The sequence below is a fragment of the Plectropomus leopardus genome, chromosome 6 (assembly GCF_026936395.1).
Source record: "Plectropomus leopardus strain MGB_pleo_1.0 chromosome 6, ASM2693639v1, whole genome shotgun sequence".
Lineage (NCBI taxonomy): Eukaryota > Metazoa > Chordata > Actinopteri > Perciformes > Serranidae > Plectropomus > Plectropomus leopardus.
Window position 1 is genome coordinate 36,585,640 of NC_142181.1, and position 23,499 is coordinate 36,609,138.

Below are 23,499 nucleotides of genomic sequence, written 5' to 3' on the forward strand. Positions count from 1 at the left end.
AGCCATATTGCCCAGCTTTCGTCTGCAGTTGTTAAGGGCAGTGATAGTTGTTTTCTTAGGGACAGGAACTATGATTGTAGATTTGAAGAATTTGGGGACAGTGCATGTTGACAGGGAAAGGTTGAAGATGTTGCGAAATACCTCTGGCAGCTTATCTGCACAGGCACCAAGTACCCTCCCTTGAATTCAGCAGCCTTCCTGGGGTTGAGCAGTAACAGTAAGTGCCATGCTGTTAGCGGTAGGCATCAGTGCAGGCCTGGCCTCTTCCTCAGTTACCTCACGGCAGGCAAAGAAATTCTTCAGCTAGCACTTTGCTGCTACTGCTGGTTGGTTTTTTAACTGCTCCGTTATTTAAACATTTTTTCCGTTTCCATCATGAAAAGTTGTGGATGGTACCTTTTGCAACCGTCCCTGTTTTTGGTCCCCCCTCTGATTTAGGTACAAACACACAGATCTGATACTAAAATGTGGAGCTAACAACACTGCAGTCTGTTGACTGGTCAGTAGAGAATCAACACTGTGTTCAGGGCTGAGCTGTGGCTGCTTTAACCACTGTTCATACCAGGACAAGTTTTTCATACATTAGTAAACTGTAAGTATAAAATGAAAGGATGTTTGCAGCCTCTAGCAGCAGATGGAGACTAAGAAATAAATAATTTCATTCATTGGGCCAACTGCCAGCAACTTTTATGGTGAAAGGTTTACTTGTAATGTTACTCAGTGCATGAGCTGAAGATGTGAATCCATCAACACACCTTAAATTTTAACATGACAACTTTGACCACTCAGTCTCTTTTTATTGTCTCTCTTGGATGACAGAAACTTTGAGTAATAAGTGGATTTTCAAGCGTTTGAAAAATATATAATAATGGCACCGGGGTTATGTGATGTTATGTTATGAGATCTTCGTTCCTGTGTGTTTCAGCAGCACTAAACCCCTGCTGTTGCCTAACAAGGAGTCAGTGCACAAACCTGCAATTTATAAATATCCCATAGAGAGAGACTCACTTCAGTCTGCTCTTTTTTGTTCTGAAAATACTGCCTTGCAGCCCCGTTCTGTGGACAATAAATGGGGTGCAGACTTCACTCTGTATCAGCGGAAACAGCAAGTGCTGCTGAATGGAGCAGTGAGTGACAAAAACCCCGCCCACATGTAAGAGGTGGAAATTCTACAAGATTGGCGGTCTAGGTACATGTTTGTTAGTGTAACTTATGGTTCCAAAGGTAATATACTTAAAGCTTTTGATGGAAACACAGCTTTGGCTTCCTTTGTAGTTTGTTAGGTATTGGATACCTTGCCAAATGCACTGGGGGTCCCCTTTACAAAAGTGACCTTCATTCTTCTCATTGGCTGATTTTGCCTCCTTGATGCCTCTTTTTGGTTTGGATCTGTCAACACTGTAGAAATCATCATTGCCAGATCTAAAAGCTAGGTCATGGTCTCTCAGCAGTGGTCTCTGATCCACAGTAATCCATGCTTTGTTGTTTGGGAAGCATCTGATCTTTTTGTCAATGTTGACATTGTCAATAGATTTCTGTATGTAGAACAGGACAGTAGATATATATAGTCTATTATGTCCTGCTGTGAGAAAAGATCCCACTAAGTGCACTCAAAACAAACAGCTTTGTTTTACACTAACACACAACAGTACAGAAAGGATTGAAATTTGATCAGACTTTTAGCCTTTACCCACCTATTAAAATATGCAAGGATTGGCCCTGATACAAATCTTGGGATTTTCTTGTGACATCTCTGATAAAAACTGACATTTCTGCTAATTCTTAACAAACCAGTTTTAAAGGGACAGTTTACCCCAAAATCAGAGCATAACCTGCCATGGTCATGATATATCTCTGTTCTGGTTGAAAAAATAAAGCTCAGAAACTCTCATGTTGTATTTCTTAAGGGATAGTTCACTTCAACTGATAGATATACATTTTTCCCTTTTACCTGTTGTGCTCACTCTAAATGCAGAAGGAAGCGTACATCAGCTCATGGACAAGAGGCTCATGCTTGTGACAGCACAAGATGTAAACATTAATTTCTTCTTCATCCTCTCCTGCGGCACACTAGAGGCCACAGTGACTCAATATGGCCTCTCAGGCCAGGATGTATTATTACAGAAGGGACGACCTGTCCCTGGCTGTTTAGTAGTGGATATATCTGCAATACAATACATAGGCACTTTGGACATAATGTCAAATGTGCTATTTTTTCACACTGTTGATAGTTTTAGTTTTTTTGTTCGTTTTAGACTAAAAGAATGTCCAGATTGTACAAATGCCCCCTTAACAAAATTATCCAAAGCCAAGAGCTAAGACGTTTTAAACAACTCTCCATCTTAATGAAAGCAGTATTGGCGCATTTCATTATAATTAAGTCCAGTGCACTATCACTAATAATTACTAACTATTGGTGTACCTCAATAATAATAATAATAATAATAATAATAATAATAATAATAATAATTACAGATGCACCGATTTATCAGCCTAACATCGGTATTTGTCCATATTCACTCTGTAGACTGCCATCAGATTATTGACAAATAAGATGACATTCACTGATGACAGTGGCTTATGTTTTTCTGTTGTGCAGGCTAAAAAGCAGGGCTCCAGTCTAACAGACAATAGAAAACTTGTTTGGGATGAACAGAGATCTTTCCCTGGGATGTCTTTGGGAGAAAGGATGCATTTAACTCACTGTCTGTGTCAGGGAACATGCTCTATTGTTTCCTAAAAAGGCCTTTGAAGCAGTTTTTTTTTTAAAGTTGTTTTCCCTGTGAAGGTAGGTTACATTAAAGGGTTGGGGCTGGAAACGTCATGTCTTTATTTAGTGAAAGAAAATTAATTTATAAGGAATCTTGTACTCACTTCACCATACCCAGTCCATGTCCTCCTCTTCTCCCCTACCCCATTTACTTAAGCTCCTCTTCCAGAGCAACTCTATATATAACTCAATATATCCTCCTCGGGAAATGAAATAAGGAAGTCTGTCTTCAGCTAGGCCTTGATGGAGACCACCACCTTGATGTTTTCCAGGGACTGCTGCCCCTGTCTCTCCGACGCCATTGCTTCTGCTTTTCCTATGTCCTCAATGACACTGAGACAAGCAGTGTTTTGACGGTTTGGCGAATCATCCAGGCGTTGCTCGACACTAATGCTGAAAACATGCACTGTGTTGAAAAGCAGAAACCCTGACCTCTGGCTGAATGGCACAGTCTGGTTCTTCCCCCTACAAAAGTCCTTGGTAAATAACACTCTGGTCAAAGACAAGAAGGAAAAAGGCTTCCGGGTGCGGCACAGTACTTTCCATTGGGCCTGTTCATAAACTTACTAAGGTCCTCACACAATTTTTAGCATATAATCATTTTGAAATAACAGCTTTAGTTAACCACCAAAAAGGATGCCGTCTTGACACTTAAATAAAAAACAGATTGAAGCCTTGGCTGCTACAGCAGTGCTGGTTTAGAAGTTGGTTCAGTCAGCTCTAGGCTTAGATTACAAGATTTGCAAATTAAAGGAAAACCAGAGAAGGGAAAAAGCATGTGTGCTGAAGCCCTGTACTTGTGGATTTCCAGCCAGGAACACTCAACATAATTTTATCAATGGAAAGGATTATGCGTTAAGTCCAAGCAATGTATGGATCCAGTGATTTTCTTGACAGTAAAGCTTCATATGAATCCCTTTTACTCTCTGCACTAGTGCCAGTGGGCTTTGGGAATTAGTAAAGAATGTTGGTTCCATTGCATACCTTGGTATGTCTGCTCACATTTCTGGAAAGGATTTGGGTTTCCTTCCAATATGTGCTGTTGTTATTATTTTCATTCATTTTAATTACATCCCCAGGAATTAAAATTTTGAGAGACTCAGAGGAGGGTATCGTTTGGATTTTGACATTTCTGGTTCAAATTCTGCTACTTCTCAGTTCCAGTTTTTAATTATTTCAGATTCCAATTGTTCTAGGGGTGGAGTCAAAACAGGTCATGTGCTCGTATTGAAATTAACAAAACCTTTCGACTTCATGTTCATTTTAATTCATTGAGTTTATGAAACCTGTACATTGATTTCATACAGTGTATTTTGGTTGCTGTTTTAAAATACTATTCAATAATAATTTGTTCATTCTTTTTAATTGTTTGTTGTTGTTATGTTTTGGGGTTGACCATCTGTGTCTGTCAGTATTTATGGATGTACATCTTATTCTTTGTAGCATGATATCTCAATAATGCCTGGAGAGAATTTATTCAAATTGGATGCAAATGTCCACTTGGACTCAATGATTAACTGATTAAAATTTGGTGGTCGAAGGCAACTGTGACCTTGGGCCCGTCATATTCTCAAGAACTCAATATCTCAAGAAAACTCTGAGGGAATTTCTATTATTTTGGCTTAAACATCCACTTGGAGCAAGTTGCAACCTTCTGAGGCTGAGAATGAAGCCAAAACAAAAGTGTCAAAAACTGCAGTTCATCAAATGCCCACTTTACAGCAGAAATAAAAATATTTACAGCCCGGTAAGGCCCAAAGTTACGCATATCTACGTAAGTGTGGGGCTGCTTAAGTGACAGGCTGTCTGTGAGTCGTACCCCACTAGTTGCTACAGTCAAATCCACTCCTCACTCTCCCATAGCTCCAGCATCTTGTTGAAATATGGTCACTTCTGGCTCCATTCCATGTCCATTATTTATAGGCTACCGTCTATGATGTGGACTCATCAATAAACTGATTAGATTTTGGTGGTCAAAGGTCAAGGTAAATATCATCTTGCGTCTGTATGGCCTCTATCTTAAGCTTGGCACAAGGTGGGGCTCGACACAGCTTAAGTGTCATTTCTAGTGTCTGACCAACGCAGCTGTCATTTTCACACCTGACACCCACATCTTTTAAATAGCAAATGTACTTGCGCCCATCTGTGCGTCCCTGGGCGTGTCAGTCTTAAAGTGAGGTGTGGTCAGGCGCCCTGTAGGTGGATTGCTATTTTGAGGCAACAGAGAGCAAATGCGCCATTGACCAAATAAAAACTGGTCTAAAGTCAAAGGTGCAGTTTGTTTCCTGCTATTTAAAGGGCAGATTATTCAGCTAGCAAGATGCACCTGCATGCGGTTCAGGCGTTTGGATCAGTCAGGTGGAACATCACAATACAGTCCTCAAAGTCCCAGCATTCTTTGTGGCATGTTGTGTGTTGCACAACATTGATATTCGTCATAGATGTCTCTTGGACAGAAATGAGGGCACATTACAGGACGTAGGAAGGCATGAGGCACAACTGTGTGTGCCGATGCCAGTTAACCCAAATATGCCAGCAGCAACACACACACTGAGAGATCAGCTGGCTCCTCCTACTCACATCACTGTACACTTTTCTGCATTGTTATGCTTTTCTGGAGGTTCCAAAAAATGATGGAACCTGCACTGCCACGTCCTCTCATGCCTGCTTTACCTCTGCTGCTTTTGGTGGATATCTGCTGCTTCCGCAAATTATCTGTTCACGTGTCTTCACACATAAGCATATCGGTTTCTTTAGCAGAACACCTCTCACATCTGTAATTCTCCAAATCTGTCATTTAGATTGCAATCCGCCAATTCCTGGCACACCTGACTTTTAAAGGGAATGGGAGCTGACGCACAGATTGGTTCATTCATATACCACCAAAACACACCCATGACTAATTCAGAGTCTAAATGAACTGGACTTTGGCATGCCCTAAACGCATTTGCGCCATGCGCTTTAGACCATGTGCTATACTGTAGATTGTCTAAATAGGGCCCTATATCTCAATAGTGCCCCAAGAAAATCCCCTAAACTTGGCACATTTAGACACAAGGATAAACTGACTGGAATTTAGTGGTCAAAGCTCAAGGTCACTGTGACCTCACAAAACCATAATTTAGGAAATTGCTGCGAATTAAGAATGTATGTGTTCAAATTTCACACAAAAGTCTAATATAATATGATTGTAAAGTGCTGATATTTTATATCTATAAGGTTAGGCTGCACATAACTCGAAATGGAAATGGTTTTAAACTGTAACTGTGACTTGGATTTTTTTGTGGTGACATACAACCACAAGGTGGTAATTCTAGTTATTTTCTCACCATTCTGTAACTGTAACCCTGTAACCTGCTAAATTGACACACGGATGACAGACGTGGGGCCAGTAAATACACTCAGCCAGGTACCCAAATTGGGCTAGTGCTCAAAAAAGTAAAAACAAAACAAAACATTTGATTTAAATAATTTTCCAGACAATGCTTTACAAGCCATGTTGCATTCGAAGTCTTGTGTTTTTAATAGTATGATCATTTCATTCATATAGTTAACGAGCCTGCCTGTGCAAGTCTTTGCACAGTGCTCTCTACTCACATTTTATTTTAATTGCATCTTTCATTGGCATACATTGCCATATGACTGGGTTGAGAATGGTGAATGATGTTTTAAGAGAAGTGAATTTGTTTTAAGGAGTAGCTCAGTGCTAGTGTGTGCCTAGCAAGTGTGTGGTTGAGCAAGAGAGATAGAGAGAAATGATTCCTACAGATATGGAATTTTAGAACTCGTCCTAATTTGGAACAGGCTCTTGTTGCCCAACCCTAGACACAGGAAACTTAACTGTTTGTGGGTGTTATAGAGCACACCCTTTTTCGGCAGAAGTTCAGTGATGAAAAAGCGTGCTTTGTTCTCCAGAGTTTGGGAACTGTCACTGACATTTCCGACTTCCAGCTCCCCCATCACAACATCTCCAGATGCTGAGAGCATGTGGTCCTTTTTTTTTTTTTAACTAATATAGTCCTCTTTTACCATGCAGATTACTCCTTGAGGTGGTATTTTGGGGTTCTGGCTAATACAGATGGATATTCTGAGAAACTATCATGTTCACTGTTAAGGACGTAGATAGTATTTTTTTTCTTCAAAAGACTGACCACTTGGCCACCACCATGTCACCGTCTTCCCTGTCTCATACTTCTATTTTTATTAGTTAAGGGGTCTCCATTTGCCAGTCCAAAGGCTTGTTGTACATTCTGAAGTTTCCTTCTATTTGTTAATTTTTATTCAACAAAGCATTCATGATGTTCATGATTATTAAAACTTTGTGAGATCAATACCATTTAATTGTTGTGTCTAGGAAACTATGAAGTGTAAAGTCTGTGTTTTGGCTTTGGCAACATTTGTGGTCACTGGTGGTCATTCATTTTGAACTTCACAGATGAAATTGTTGTTCCATTTGGAACAAAGGTGTAATTCTCCCTGTGTGACAGAGTCTTGTCTGCCACAGCCATAAACAATCACGGCCCAGACTGGATGGACATTGATCATTTTATCGAGAGGATAATCCACCCAGTCTTTTTTTCTTTTTAAAAGTATGCTACACAGAATCGGTTTATCAGTAAGTATTTATTCCTAAGTGTTGCAGAAAAGATTGATTGTGTCTCGTGTTATTGTTAGAATGAAGTAATTTATCTCTATAATACATTTTCTCAGCTGTAGTTATAGTGTAAAAGTAATCTCAAATCCCTGTCCTAATCCCAACCCTGCGACAATGCTGTTGCATTTTTTTAAAGTAAAGCATCCAGTTGATGTACCTGTCCCTCCCTGACCACCCAGCTAAAGTATGTCACTCAGTGTTTTTCCATGCACAGTTAAATCGAGCTACAGGCACAGCTTGATTAAGCCATTTAATTGGACTAATATCCTTGTCCCATTATATAAGCACTGGGGGAGATTCCATTTATTGATGGTTGTATATCTGACTCCACCACGGTAGTAGGAGATTGTGAAGATGGTGAAGGGCTTTGAAGTTGAGAACCAGGATCTTGTAGGTAATCCAAGCATGTTTGTGTGGTGGACATCTGTGTGTGTGTGGTGGATATCTGTAGAAATGCTTTTACCCTTTACTAAGCCCCACCCCTTTGTAGTTAGTGGCAGCTAGTCTGTCAAGCTGTTGGAGCTTGTATGGAGCCCACACTGTCTCTAACTGTACTCCCTGAAGAAATATCAATTTTATTTTAGAAAAATACACAAGCTATTTCAGAGAGAAGCAGACAGAAGGGTCTACAATATGCATCTGAAAGGTATATCCAGTATGTCAGACTGACTCAGCAGCAACAACAGGCCGAATAGATAAAAGAGACGAAGCTAAACTCTGCATATCACAGTGTAAAAGTGACTTGTAAAGCCCACACATTGTGGTTGGCTACCAGGTGATGACTTTGGAGTGAGACAGGGTTGGTAAATTAGGGTGGGTCTTTATTCACTGTTACACTTATTAAAAAGCAAAACTAACTCCAAACTGTTTTGGCATCCCGGAACGTCGTAGATTGACACAGCAAGGATGCCTAAAACATCATAGGTTTTGACGTAGAAGGTTACTGACTGAAAGTCACCATGTGACGGGTTTAGAGTGACAACGTGTTGGTAATATTGGCAGTTTGGTTAATAATAACAGCCAATTCCAGAGCAGAAAAAAATTATCCCAGTTTAACCTTGCAAGCCTGTGAGGGTGTTTGGTTAAATTATATCATGGTTCTGACCGTTTATGAATATTTCATAGTCCAGTGTGGCCATGTGTCTTTGGTTTTTCTGTTCACATACAGCCTTTCACATTTCTATTAACTGCTAAATCAGTAAGATTTTTTTTTTTTTTTGCTTTAATCTAGTCAGCCTAAAAACCTGTTTATGGTCTTACAGAAATTAAATGTGACAATTTTATTGAGGAAGCTGGTTCATTTTTATAGCCACATTACTACCACTCACACTGTCTAAGGGCAGGAGACAGATGGAGTTGAGTCTCTCCATCTCTGCAGTCATATTGAAGAACCAGTCCCAAAAACTCTCCAACTCTCCTGAAAGAAACTGTACAAGCTGATGTACTGCAATTTCTTCATCTCCGGCCCCTTACATTGGCAGTAAATGCCGTGCAAAATCCTAGATATGTGTATGACAAACATAATTTCATACTCCTGAACACCTATTTTTAAATCTGCTTTAAGTCCAAATATGCAGGCTATTAATTACATGGTTGCAAGCAGCAAATTCCACTTAGCTCACACACAGACACTTTGGATGGCAAAAGCCTATTGTGGCACTAAGCCCTTGTGTTTCAGTACATTTTCATGACAGATTTTGCTCTGTGGGCAGGATGTATCCGTCTTCTAAAGTGTATTAAATTTAAATCATCAAGCATTTGTATAAAGCGAGCCACCAGATTAAAGGGATTTGAAGAAGTGATGCTTTTTATCCGACATGAGGTTAAAGTGTTGTTCACTGTCACATTATGAGCACACGCATGCGCACACACACGCACACGCACAGAGCCTACTGTGTGTAGGGTAGATGCTACCATCAGTGACTCCGGGAAGTTACTCTGTATATACTTAATTTGTTCTTTTACTACCATAATGTTTTTTTGTGAAACTGTATTGATTACTCAGTTGATTGTTTAAAATACTTTATCTTGTGAACATACACTGGGGCCTGTAACTATTGAAATTACCTTTTATTTTACCTGCACCAAAACATTTATAATGCATCATTTGGTGTATTTGTCCTTCCTTCTCTGTATTGACAACATTTTAATTTAGTTTGGAGTGAGACAGTAAAATAATAGGCGAACATTTATTGATGTTATTTCTAAGAGTTTAAAAAATGAGTACATTTCATGAGCTGATGAGTACATCAGCGTGGTATAATACCATTTGAGCTGACTTCCCTGTATGGTAATTTACAATGAAACTTCTTCAGATTGTTTATGGTCATAGTCAGGGACATTATGAGCAGAAATCCATTGCGCTTTTCAGCAAGCCTATAGTGAAAACTGTGCTCACTAAATGCTGCTGTTGCTGCTCTGTCATGTCTGTCTGTGTGCTGTCAGTGTTTTCTCCTTGTGCTGTGAATGTATCAGTTATACATTTGCTTTTTACTGCGTGAGAAAAAGGATGTGTGCAGTGAGGTGATAGGTGTCAGATGTGTGACTCTCACGATCAGCACCAGTTGGCAGCCCCAAATGCTTCCGTGCATTTGCACATGTAGAGTTGAGTTACATGTACAGCTCTGATTTTACGTGCACTATACACATGGTATTTTGGACCCTGTCACCGTGTTCATGATCTCAGTCATACCAGAACACAATTCACAGACTCCAGTGATCTTTTCATTCTGCCCTCCGAAGTTTGTCTTCAATTTGTGGTCAGGAATGTTATGTTCTCCACTGAAAAAACAGTTTTGATGAGATCGTTCTCAAACCCTTTTGTCATACCCTGTGTGGAAATGAGAGTGACTGTAATCTGGTCTTCCACTTCCTCTTTATTTTCCCCACACACGCACCCATACACACTGGTTCAGTTGATAGGCAGAGCTGAGGGGTGCAGGCTTCACTCAGGAGCGTTTATTTTGACTTGCATGTCTGTTTTATGTCTGTCGAAAATGTGTTCTGCCTCACCAGTTTTCCCCCTTCAAGTAGGAAGTCAGATTAAACTTGGTAGTGCTGGAAGCAGTGAATATAAACATACCCGACAAGCTGAATGATTAGTAATGACTTTTCAAACCTTTACCACAACCCCACTCCCTAAACCAGGCCCCTGTGGTCAAAGCAATTAATATTTTATTTTGCTAGAGTTACAACTTTCTCTTTCCCTTTACACTAAACAAAGCATATGGCAGGACTATAGTAATTCTCTAAAGTTCATTTTACTTCAAAAAATCTTTGAAACTGATCGCCTTGAAAAATGTAAATAAATATAACTATTAATTTATGGTTAGCACTGTTGCCTCACAGCAAGAGGGTCCCTGGTTTGATTCCAGGGTGGAACGGGGTTCGGTCCGTGGGCAGGGTTTGCATGTTCTCCCTGTGCCTGCGTGGGTTCTCGCCGGGGTCTCCGGCTTCCTCCCACAGTCCAAAGACATGCAGCTCAGGTTGATTGGTGACTCTAAATTGCCCTTAAGTGTCAATGTGAGCGTGAAAGGTTGTCTGTCTATATGTGTCGGCCCTGCAATGGTCTGGCGACCTGTCCAGGGTGTACCCCGCCTTCCGCCCGATGACAGCTGGGATTGGCTCCAGCCCCCCCGCGACCCTTGTGAGGACAAGTGGTTACGGAAAATGAATGAATGAGTTTTATTTATGTCTACTTGTTTAGTTTACCTAAAATTTAGTTATATATACTTAATTTTGTTATGTTGTTGCAACTCAAAATTGACAAGTTTAATTAAATCAATCTTTCGAAGTTCTGGCAACTTCAGTAAACCAAGTTTACTGTGCTATAGATCTGTATTCTGCTGGTGGCAGACTAGTCAGTCATATTTGTATTTTCTTAAACAAAGCAGAACTTGGACATCTCCTAACTTCCTTGTTGACAAAATCCTCTTTGTCGTGATTATGTTCAGTCAGACTAACCTGGTTTACTGAAGTTGCTAACACTTAGACAGAGCAAGGTGATTCCACTTGTCATTTTTAAGTTGCAAAAACATCACAAAATTTAGTAAATGCAGCTAAATTTTAAGTCAACTGAACAATTAGATATAAAGTTAACATAAATTAAGATGAAAAGTTATATTTACTTTTCTTTTTCAAGGCAGTTGGTTTCCTAAATTATTTTAAGTAAAATCAACTGATCAGATTTTACAGTACAGAGAAACGGTGGAGGAAAGTGAGCAGATGATGTGATGAAGAACCAACTGGGCAGATTAAAGTAAAGACAAAAGGAAAAAAAAAGTCATTTATTGGGGAAAGAAAACAGGTGAGTGGATCACAGGACCAATGAGGGTTTTAAAAAAGCAGAGGTTTAAAGTGAATAATGTTCATCACATCACTTAAATATGTTCATATGAATTAGTGAGATACAGACTGACAATGTGAAGACAACATAACAGTTGTTTTCCTGTGATTCAGCCAATCAGAGGCTGGCAAAGAACTGCAGTGCTGATGAGGGTGTGTGTTTCAGGCTAAAAATTGCTGCATTTAAGTTTGCTCAACTCAAATATGCAAATGAACACAATAGTACAATATACTAAGACTGATGAAGTAATGCAAACAGTTTTAAATGAAATTTGACTTGTTGAAGTAGAAACACATTTAGGGCTTACAGTGCAGAGAAACAAATGAGTTTGAACTGGCCAGGAATCATCAGGATTGTGAAAGCCAGAGGCCCTAGCACCTGATGAAATAATCATGAAGCCATGCTCTTAGTAACAGCATTGTTGTTGAGACCACCCTAACTGAGACAAAGTCGTGACCAAGAACACAGTGCATCAAGACCAAGATAGGACCAACACTTAAAAGGGTTGAGACTGAGTCAAGACCAAGAGCAGACCAGCACGAGTCCCACAGTGTGTGACCTACTGAGAATAACATGTGGAAAATGTAAACCTGTCCAGTCTCAAGACCAAGACTGATCTAGATTACTACAAGACTGCATTGTAACACATACACTTAGTATCCTGGCTTCAAGCTGCTCTCTAGCTCGTGTCCTTATGCACAGGCAGATACAAAGCAAAGTTAACTCATCACATTTCTAGATACAACATTGAGCTGTTAAAGCAGAAGAAAGGGCTCATTTCTTTTGTCAAGTGCTTCCACTTAACGTTGACAGAAAATTGGCACACAAGGCCAAACTGGCTCAAAGTTGGATCTAATGCAAGCTGTGGTTTGGATAATGAATATCAATATCCACTTCACTGCTGACAAAGGAGGGAGGAGTAAGCTGGATCTATGGACTGCATATACAGAATTTCCCATTTTGCTTTTTTCATAGTTACACTATTTATAGTGATGAAGTCACACCGTAGGTTTACCCAAGTGTTGATGTCCCCATTGGCCATTGCTCTTTCGAAATGAATAGGCCCTGACAGGCTTACAAACACTGACAGTCTTTTCTTCTTAATTTTCTGTAACCAGTGTGGCATGATTGTATCATTAGTTAGCAAGAGTTAGCAAGCAAGCTAGCTAACTAGCTAGCCATCATCAACACACTCATGTCACAGCAGAGGAAAGCACATTGCTGCATCAGATGACTGGCAGCATTGTCTGCCTCATTTTCTGTAAGGCCTGTAAAATTGGCGTAAATGCATGATGGAATTAGCAGACTAGCTAGCTAACTAGCCAGCCATGGTTGAAATGACAATTTTTGACAGAGAAAAGAGACGATAATCTCCGTGCATTTATTTATTTAAATGTTATTCAGTATTACATCTTACAATGTCAGACCATAGGTGGCCAGATCAGGTGCGGTCACTTTTATAAGGTGATCATGAAAATGCCACACTGATTGAAAATTTAGTGTATATTATATGTTACAGTGTTGTAATGGGAGCTGCCATGATGACAAAATTATCCTTTTAGTAGAGACTATCGTTTCAGGTGGAACTTGGCTCTAATAGTGACTGTGCAGCCTTGCAGGTCGTGAGGGGGCGTACATTCTCGACTGGAGCAGAAGAGGGGATGGTTGTGTTAAATGATTGGTGGGTACAGCTCCAGAGGTAGCAGGTCCCTTTTGCTGTGTATACCATGTTTGTAGTGGAGGTGGAAGTGCTCCGATATGTTAGCTGTTGTGCAGCCGCTTGTCAGCAGTCACTTGGCCGTTAACTCCAGAAGCTCATTTGCCCATGCCAGTCAGCAGCGATTCTGCTTCTCTGCTCTGTTCTAATCACATGTAGGGCTCAGTCTCTGTTTGTTTGTGCGTCTGTGTGGCTCCGCTTGTCACTCTCAGCCCCACTGCTCAACATGTGTCGAAAGGATGCCAGCAGTGCTCCACAGAAAATCTGTGGGCTGTGACGCATCTGCGTCCAATGGAATCTAGAGTAAGTGTAGTGTTCCTTACTTTAACATGTACTGATATGAAGTTTTGGGCTGGACTGCAATACTGGAGCCAGTGCTGTAAGTGAAAGTCATGGTGAAAGTCTGTGACAGTGTATATGCCACTGCTTCCTGTTTCAAATTTAAATTCCTTGTTTGTAGCTTTTCATACATGGTCCAGCCATATACTAGGTTTTGACCTAGTCTTGTTACTCTTGTCTTTTTTAGCAGGCAGTAAATGATGTGATTTTCAACCAGTTTTATATCATAATGTGGGTAGTATGTTTAAATTAAGTGTGATAAACTTCCCTTCATTTAACCAGTACCCATATCTCTCTGCTCCCCCACAAACAAAAAACCCCCTTTTCAGTTTTGTTGGCCTTCAGACTGTTGCTCCATCTACAGGCTGTACCTATGCATTCTTGCATTGCTTGCTGGCCATGCTGCCATCGTGGACACAAAGAGGCAATTGGTTTCCTAAATTATTTTAAGTAAAATCAACTGATCAGATTTTACAGTACAGGGAACCCGCAAAGGAAAGTGAGCAGATGATGTGATAAAGAACCAACTGGGCAGGTTAAAGTAGAGACAAAAGGAAGAAAAGTAGAGAGACACTAATTGGGGAAAGAAAACAGGTGAGTGGATTGTAGGGCTAATGAGGGTTATAAAAAGCAGAGGTTTAAAGTGACTAATGTTCATCACATCACTTAAATACAGTATGTTCATATGAATTGTGGAATGTTATTTTGTCACATCGAAATTCAAGAAACAATTTGTCACGCCGGGACTTAAATTTCATGATATGAACAAGAGATGAAGAGAGAAAAAAGTGTGTTAGTATCAGACTGCTCCATATTCATCCAGTGACTGTTTAAAAGTGCTCAACAGAAAATAGCAATGTTGTTGACTGCAGGTAAGGGCACCTTTAGTGAGATACAGACTGACAATGTGAACACAACATAACAGCTGTTTTCCTGTGAATCAGCCATTCAGAAGCTGCCCATGCTGTCATCGTGGACACAGAGAGTGTAGAAACAAATCAAGAGACAGACCTCCCCCTCATATAATACATATTACATATAATTACATAATAATCTAATTGCACTTCAGTTTTCTTGTGCTGCCTTCATATGCCCCACACAAGCTATTTAACCCTTTGAAAACTGAGTAAATTGGTCTTATTCCTTTAAAAACATGGGGAAATATGTAATGACCAACTTAGCAACAAATGTCCGACAAATTGCAAGAAATTAGTCACAGGTGACAAGGAAAGTGACCTAAAAATTAACTGAAAATTAGTTTTAAAAACAAATTGACGGTTATTACAAAATTATCAAATAACTACAGAAAAATGTCCAGAAAATGGTTTTATTATCATTATAATTATATATTTAAAATTATGTTACAGGGAAAAAAAATACATGTATTTTTTTTTAATTTTCTGAATTTTTTTGGGGGTCATTTTCTTGTTTGCTTTTTATTTTTACTTTTATTTTTTATATTCAGGTAATTTTCTTTTAAATTTTTACTTATTTCTTGATTTGTTGTTTTGTTTTTGGGCAATTTGTTCTTAAGTAAGGCAATTTGTTCTTAAATCACTGTGACGTGCTGCCTGTGATGTGGCCAGCCTTAGTTGTGTAAGGTGGGGGTAGGTTTGGGGGCTGGGGAGTTGTTAAGACAAAAAAAATAACAAGGAGGGGTGAAGAAAGAATGTTGCTCTATAGTGTCTCTTTTCTAGTTAACAAGAAATTGTAGATGCAAATTAGATGGAAGAGAGCTCCCTCTCAAAATTGAATATTGTATGATGCCGTGACAACTGGGCAAAATCCTCTGATAAAGTTCAGGTATTGTGATAGAAAGCTCCAGAACACCTATGAGAAAAAGATGATGCTTTTTCGGAGGCTTTTTCTGCCAATAATTCTGGGGAAAACTTTGAGTACTTGTTGAATGTTTACATAAATTACTAGATATTCTTGGTTCAGTATTAAAAGGCTCCTGTCAGTTAAACGTCTGCGGCAGTATTATTCCTCAGAAGTTCAGCAGTCTCCAGTTGGAGCATCAGAGTTCTGTCTTGCAGTACAGCCCGCCTTGACTTCCTAAAGCTAGGTTGTATTTGTTTAGTATTTAACAGCATGTAATTATCGTTTGTATTTGGGGAGCTTGTAAAAGGTCACACCACTTGAAAATCTGCTGCCGTCTCTTCCTTGTAAATAAACGTATCTGGCTGCTTTTTAATTCTTCCTCAGGCTTTTGTCCATGCTTTCCTCAGCCGCATGAATTCTTGTGGTTTTGATCCTCTGGTTTAGTTCCCATTCATAAAAACTGTGTGCAGTTTCTCTCAGCTAAAAAACGTGCTCATGGAATAGCCCACTATTGATTTGGAAATTAAGATAACATATTTCATTCAGAAGAAAGTATACAGATTAGACTGATAATTATGGCCCAGTAATGAGACATCTGCCATCCATAATAATGCTGACTGACCATTGTAAACAGCTGGGTATCTAAAGTTATACTAACACATGGTTGTAAAAGTAACATTAAACACTGTGCTGTTTGGAGGTTATCCAAGTCCGGTCCAGTGCAGCACAGTGACAGAGCAGGATGACGGAATAATGACCCCTACAGTCAGGGTTTACTTCAGAGCCAGTCCAAAGGGGGATGGATTCCAAAGGTGTGCTACTGGTTGCTTTACAGTGTAGCAATTCAGGAACAAATTTCCTATCAATACAAAACCTTTTTAGCAACACTAGCATTGGCACTCTAGGTATAGCTAGTTAATTATTAATAAGTGTACTTTTTTGCATCAGGCTGACTATCTCAATAGATTGCATCAAATTTTCAGCAGAAAATAATGTCCTTCTATTTTCATAGGTCAGTGTTTTTGGTTGAAATGCCTTCACAACTATGGGGCACCCAGTACCTGATAGAGCGGGCGTCCCATGTACAGACGCTGTGTCGTCGCCACAGCGGCCACGGGTCCAACATCAACATGCCCTATGCTGCATGTCATCCACTCTTTCTCTCTCTCCCTTTGACACTTAATCTGTTCTATCTGTAATTAAGGAAAAAGCTTTTCAGATGCTCATGATTCTCTGAGGATGTATCTGTCTGACAAAGGTAATCCCTAGACTTTTCATCCAGAGCCACTAGGGAAACGCCTCATCAGATATTAGTTTGACTGCCATTAGATCAAATGTAGACATTCATGTTCCCCTGAATGTGAACTACGATCGCTTTGGTGAGCCTCTGACTGTTCATGTAGCATCATCATCTGGTTTCCTCAGCTGCACTTTATGTTAAATGTTCTGTGAACAACATTCAGAGCATCATTATAGGAACAAACCACTATTTTCCATGTAAAGATAAAGTGGTGTCCTGATGTCACACGTCCTCTGTGTGTGTGTGTCTGTGTGTGTTGTAATCTAAGCTTCTCTGTGGTATGCTGGGCTGGCTGGGCGTGAGTACTAGTTCATGTGTGTGTATCTCAGTGGCTAGCTCATTGTCACTGTGCTGCACTGTGCTCATGGTGGTGTCATCACTACAGTGTAGATCCCCCAGTCCGGTTCTGCCCATTAAACTTCTGGCTCTGTCAGTACTGTTGCTGTTGTTTATGCTGGTAGCTGCTGACTCAGCGTAAATACTCAGAATTTTTTATAGAATGTCTTTGAGTGCTAATTAGCATACTGACAAGGAAAACTAACATAGGATAGACTTAATCACAGTTTTTTTTCAGTAACTTCTTGGTGGAAAACCGTCGCATGCATAAAATCAAATAATGCTGAGCAAACTTTGCCTTCATTGATTAGCTTCCAACCACCTAAAAAATGTCCCATCTAAAAAAACAGCAACAATTTCAGTGTGGCCTACGCTATATTTAGATTTTCACTGCTTTACCTTACTGAAAGACAGCACTTACTGGTGGTGATTTGAAGCCATTATATCAAAAACACCAGACTCCACTGAAAAAACAGTCAGTTTACTCCGCTGAAGGGCTGAGCTGCTGCTCTACCGCTGCCTCCATCAGCTGCTGTGAAAGGTAAAGAGGAGCAAATATTCAAATTTAGTGAACACTGACAGTCCTAACAGCAACATGCCCGAGCAGCCGGATGGGATCTTCATAGTAGCTGCTGATTTTAATTAGCTCATCCTTCAACTCCAAAAATGTGGCAGTATCAAGGACAAAAGTAATTTCAGTTTTTAACTTGGTTTAAAAAATGACCAATAAATCTACCTTTTACCTTCTTCTGCCTTCTATACATGGTAAACGTTCCTCGTGAGCCATCTGCATGTGGACATTGTCCCTGACAGGACAGTAGTACACTGATGTTAGCATTTAGCATAAAGCATTGCTGTGCCTCAGTATAGCCTCACAGAGCTGTGAGCGTTACTTGGTCTAGTGTCTGTTTTACAAACAAGCTAAACTTCTCAAATGATACCGCTTTCCCACCAAAATTAGCATGTGCGTACAGGTTTTTCAAACACAGGCAAACCTGCTTAATACTGCATTCCCACTGCCAGAGAACACTGCACAAGTCTTTATGGTCTTTGAAAACTTTTCAGTGGTTTCTTCTCTTTCTCTTACTGATTCAGTCTCTCTTTAAACTAGACGCAGATGTATTTGGATGGGTCTTTTAGTGCTGCTCAGGAGGATGGGGGTTGGTGTAATTAGTGATAGCTCCTTATTGCAACAGTGTAAAATTTGGCAGCTATTTTAAGTGTAGTTTTTAATAAAAATAAAACTACAAATGGTTTCTACACACAGAAACTTGCATTTCTCCATCAGAGTTTTTCACAGGTTTAAAGGGTGATTTACAAGCACCACTCACTGATCATCATTTCAAAAGCTCAAAATCTCTCTATTTACTATGGCCTCAAACACTTTTGACACCACAAATAACTAATTTGAGACAACTGGGATTTGTACCCAGGTTCACTGTAAACTCTGACTTATTGATCTCACTGTTAAGAAGCAGAAAAGTTACTTTATTTCAGCCTGATTTTTTCAAAATCTGCAACATGTTAGTCTGGAGTTTGAAACTCAGGTCCTCTGATTAAAATTAAACTTGTAGCTGTCAGAGAAAAGTTCAGACTTTTCACATACAGCAGAGCTCCTCTCACAGATAACTGAGCCTCCTACCTGCCTGTCACAAGTTGTGCAGGGAAGAGATGTGAAGAGAGGACGGCGGCTGGCGGCTGCTTGCCCTGCAGGGGTTCACCAACTAACAAATGGAGCTAAATGCTAACAGCCTCCACTGCAACTAACAAACTCCACAGACACAGATAACAACTCCGTCATCCACAGTCAGGCACACATGGCTGCTTATTTACTGCTGAACTACAGCTCACAGCTTCCACCAACAGCTTACGCTGCTCCAGTGTGTTTGCAGGCTAGCGAAACACCGTGGTGCTGACTATTTACTGGAGTGAACAGCCAGCCTGCTGGCTGGATCTCATACTATTGTTCATGCTGCATCAGAAAACAGTTGCAGGCAAAGCTGTTGTTGGCTGTTCTGTTCTTTTCTCCTCTCATTTTGAATGTCCAGTAGTCCTGACACTTTTCACGAGTCATGTCTCGTCTTGTTGTCTCGCCGAAATCTCAATGAATATAAAACTTTGATTTCATCATAGTTTCTATCATCAAGATCATCGTCTTGTTTTTGTCATGGAAAAAGGTTGTTGATGAATCATTTTTGTCATAGTTTTTGTTAACACTGGATAAAAACCTGTCTTCTGCAGAGTCATTTGATCCAGGTGTGATTGCTAATTGAAAGTATTCTTAAAAAAACAGACCTTAGTGTGTGTTTGTTTGTATTTTGAGTTTTTAGTGTTTTTTATGCAGTGGGAATGAGGGTTAATTTAAATTTTTTCTCAACTCAAAGGAGCTGTACAAGGTCTTTCCCTTAATTTTTTTTTAGACGGCATTACATTTTGCAAAAACAGTTAAACTTAACGGAAATAGTGTTTTTCGCTCTGCCCATGTTGTATTGTCGTTTTGTATTTTGTGTATTGTGTATCTGGCAGGGCCACTCCACTTTCTCCTTAATTTCTGGAATAGCTTCTTGTCCTATCAGAGGAAGTAATTTAGCCACGCCTCCTGTCCTCCATCTCCCTCATTTTGTATCCTTTCAGACCCAAGGGCCAGTTTGAGTAATAGTAATTGACACATTGATCTAATAGGGCCATCATAATAGGCCTGTTACTGAGCTGGGGAATGGTGCTCGGCGTCACCTTAACATGTGCAAGGACTGACATCCCGCCACGATCCATAATGATAATTGTGATTTAGCCTTGCTTTCAACCTACACCCCAACGTCCCGGGCATCAGGAAATCTTATTACATCTGACCCATTGCCTCCATTAGAAGTGGGTCATTTGTTAAAATACTGCAAAAGCAAAACAATTGAACCCTGTGCCATTTTGATTCTATAATAGCAGGTTATCATTGTCCCTTTGAATCAATTCCAGGGAGCCATTTTTCAGGATAGAGCTTTGAATTAGATTGATCGGACTCTGATAATGCTGAAATCTATGATACAGCCGCCTGAAAGTAAATTATCGTCGGGTGAAATTTTTCTATTAATCTTAATGTCTGTATTCTTGATTGGTAATGGCAACTGTGCAGCGTGAGGACCTTTGAAATGTTGACAGAGACATTAACCATAAGGGTGGACACACACACACACACACACACACACACACACACACACACACACACACACACACACACACACAGAGTTCTGGAACGATGTTTTAATGCCGGGCCTGGGCTTAGTGATCTGAGGACTCATTTGGCGTCATTGCTGTCTCGTCGCTGGCTTTGAAAACATGCACTAACAACATTAGTGTGTATCTATACATATAAATGTCTGTATGTTTGCACAAATGTGTGTGCACACATTCACTCCAAGCGGGCTCGGGGGTGTGGTTTGGTAGAAAGAAAATAGTTCCTACATGAAACTGCTCACATGAAGGTCTATGTACTATCTTGAATAACAGGGTCATGATTTCTGTAAAGAGACATCACTGTTGAGTTTTTCAAATGTAGTTTTTTTAAACTCTGAGCGCCACAAGCGGAGTGCCATCTAGTTCCATTGTATTAGAGGGAAGGCAAACATCTCTATGGCCAATACCTCCAACACACAGCAAAACCTAGATTGATAAATACACTACAGGTAAGAGGAAAAGTATTTGTGATTTTGTTTAATTTTGTTTAATTTAAACAAAGCAGGTGTTGCAATGTACCAATTTTTAAATCTCAAAATCTAAATAAGCAGACGGTCAGAAACACCTGGTCCCCGTGCAAGACAAAATCCTGCCATGCTTCCTAACCAAGCTATAGAAGCTGAAATATTTTTTGTTTTTCTGCATTTTAGTTTGTGTGATCTGTTCTAACACTGTGACTGACTACAGTGTTTGTTCAACACAGACCTGTTGTTCTGTAGTGCTTTGTCTTTTTCAGATTTTATTTAAAAGTTCTGTGTGTAACTTTTAAGAAATCCTTAGTTATTAGTGACACCTGTCTCTGAGGCTTTTCATTGAACTACAGTCAGCATTTTCTGTTGCCTCAAGCGAGCACCTGTACTGTTTGCAACAGTGACTAACCAGAGACTAGCTGTGATCGACTGGCATCATGCTGATAGAATACTGGAATTTTTTTTTTTTTTTTAGAGTAACATTGCTCTCTATAGTGTTCCTATTTCAGCTGGACAGTTGGCTCCATGATATTAACTAGTTTGCCATCTGTAAATAACTTTATCAACTGAGTTTTACAAAGCAATAAAAAAACAGATCTATGCAGGGTAGCTTTACATTTGTCAGTTTTAACGTGCAAGAGATAGTCAGATAGAAACATATGTGACTTTCATTTGAAGTTGTTATTTGAAAAGAGAATATAACAGTGGTTGTGTGTCAGAAAATAAGAATTTATCATCCATCGCAAGTGCCTTTATCCTGCCCTGACGGCCTGATGTTTTATCAATAGATATTCGAGAACTGCATTAATAATTCAGAGACTGACTATGCATTTATTTTTCTGTTTTCAGGACAAGCCCTCCCTACTGTTGCGCTGACCTGTATTCTCTACGGACAGGGGAAATGGTCAAATCAATTCAGTTCAAGACGCCCATCTATGATCTCCACTGCAACAAACAGTATGTCTGACCTCAAACAAAAAACAAAACTAACACACAAAAAAACACAGTTACATATATGACGCATGAAATGCTTACTTTCATTCCGCTAATTAACTGTTTTCTCCCACTTCAAGTATTCTTGTTGTCAGCCTGCAAGAGAAGATTGCAGCATTTGACAGCTGCACCTTCACTAAGAAGTTCTTCGTTACAAGTAAGAAACTTTTCTTTTGAGACTTACAGTCGTTATTCCATCGTAGTTTATAGATATATAGCACTCTATTTAAAAAGTGATGAGATTCATGTTCCAGTATGAAAGCTGTTTATGAGAATCTTTTTTGTGTCCATGAACCTGTTTTCATGGTGTTTTCGATCTTTCAGGGGTGTCTAACCTCGTTTTTTTATTAAGGTGTAGAAGACGATCATTTGTCATTCAGATCACACATAAGTTAGATTCAAAGCAGATTGTCAAAACGTGAAATATTTTAATGCCAGTGAAATCATATGTTTATGAAATGTTTGGCCAAACCACAGTGGTATGTACTGTATGCAGCAGCACAAACAAATAGTGCCAGTCCGGTAAGATTTTCTTTAACCCTTTTATTTTCATTGTTAAGCACTTTGTAACCCCTGTTTTGAAAAGTGCTAATATGAAAGTTATTAATATTATTATTATTATTTATTTATTTTTTTAACCCATCAATGTTAACATTGCCCAATGTGATCAGTTGCTGGTTTATGCTGGCATCACACAAGCCAAGCAAACACAAAGCGGGTCACTGGTTATGATGCAATCAGCCACCAAGGCCCGCTGCAGTGTGGCTATCTGAGTCTTTGCATTGAGACCAAACTGTTTTTATTGAAACCTGATGTTAGGCCCTCCATTTGAAGCTCAGAGCAGGGGAACTGTTTAAAATACAGCTCCTGCCTCCTCCTGGCTGTACCTGCCATATCTGCTCAAAGAGGCTGTGAAAGAAAGGCCAGACTGTATTACAAGGCCATTGCTGTCCACTTAAGTCATTGACTGGAGTAAACTGACCTTACTGGCTGCCTTTAATGTGTCTCCGTTGTGTCTGCCTGCTTTCCCTATCAGTGTCTGAGCATCAGGAAACCAAACATGCTCAATAGTTATTAATCATCTCAGAATGCAGGGGCCTCCTCTTCACAACGTTGTTTGGTCTGTTTGGGCTGTAAAAGCAGTAAACAAAGGGTCCTGTGATGTGTCTCGCTCTGTTTGATGGGCCGCATACTGTTGTATGTCCGCTTCTTCTCCAGGGAGGCGATGGTGGACAGGTCGTGTTTTTGTGAACACTTAATGCTTGTCCCATGTTTATGCTCTTGCTTTCAAGTGTTGTAAGCAGGGACTTTCTTTCTTGTCTGTTCCACTTGGAGCCACAGTCTTGTTTAGCTTTTCTGAGCGAAATAACTCGCAATGATCATGGTTTGGTACTTACTGTGCTTTTGTGCCGTTAAGGTGTGTCACTGGGATCTGGGTATATATTAGTACATGTTGCTAGCACAGTGTAGTGCCAGACCTGTGAAGTTGTATGGGAAGCAAAGTGAAGTGCCTTGATGTACAGATT

General features: G+C 39.9%; 1 protein-coding gene across 4 annotated transcripts in view; it reads left to right on the plus strand.

Moving 5' to 3' along the window:
• bcas3 (BCAS3 microtubule associated cell migration factor) overlaps window positions 1-23,499 on the plus strand; it is a 479,979-nt gene that overhangs the window by 30,306 nt on the left and 426,174 nt on the right. For all 4 annotated transcript variants that reach the window (XM_088079374.1, XM_088079375.1, XM_088079376.1 and 1 more), the window contains exons 8-9: window positions 21,830-21,937; window positions 22,054-22,130. In XM_088079374.1, the coding sequence (XP_087935500.1) occupies window positions 21,830-21,937; window positions 22,054-22,130 (185 nt within the window). The remainder of the gene's footprint in view (window positions 1-21,829; window positions 21,938-22,053; window positions 22,131-23,499) is intronic.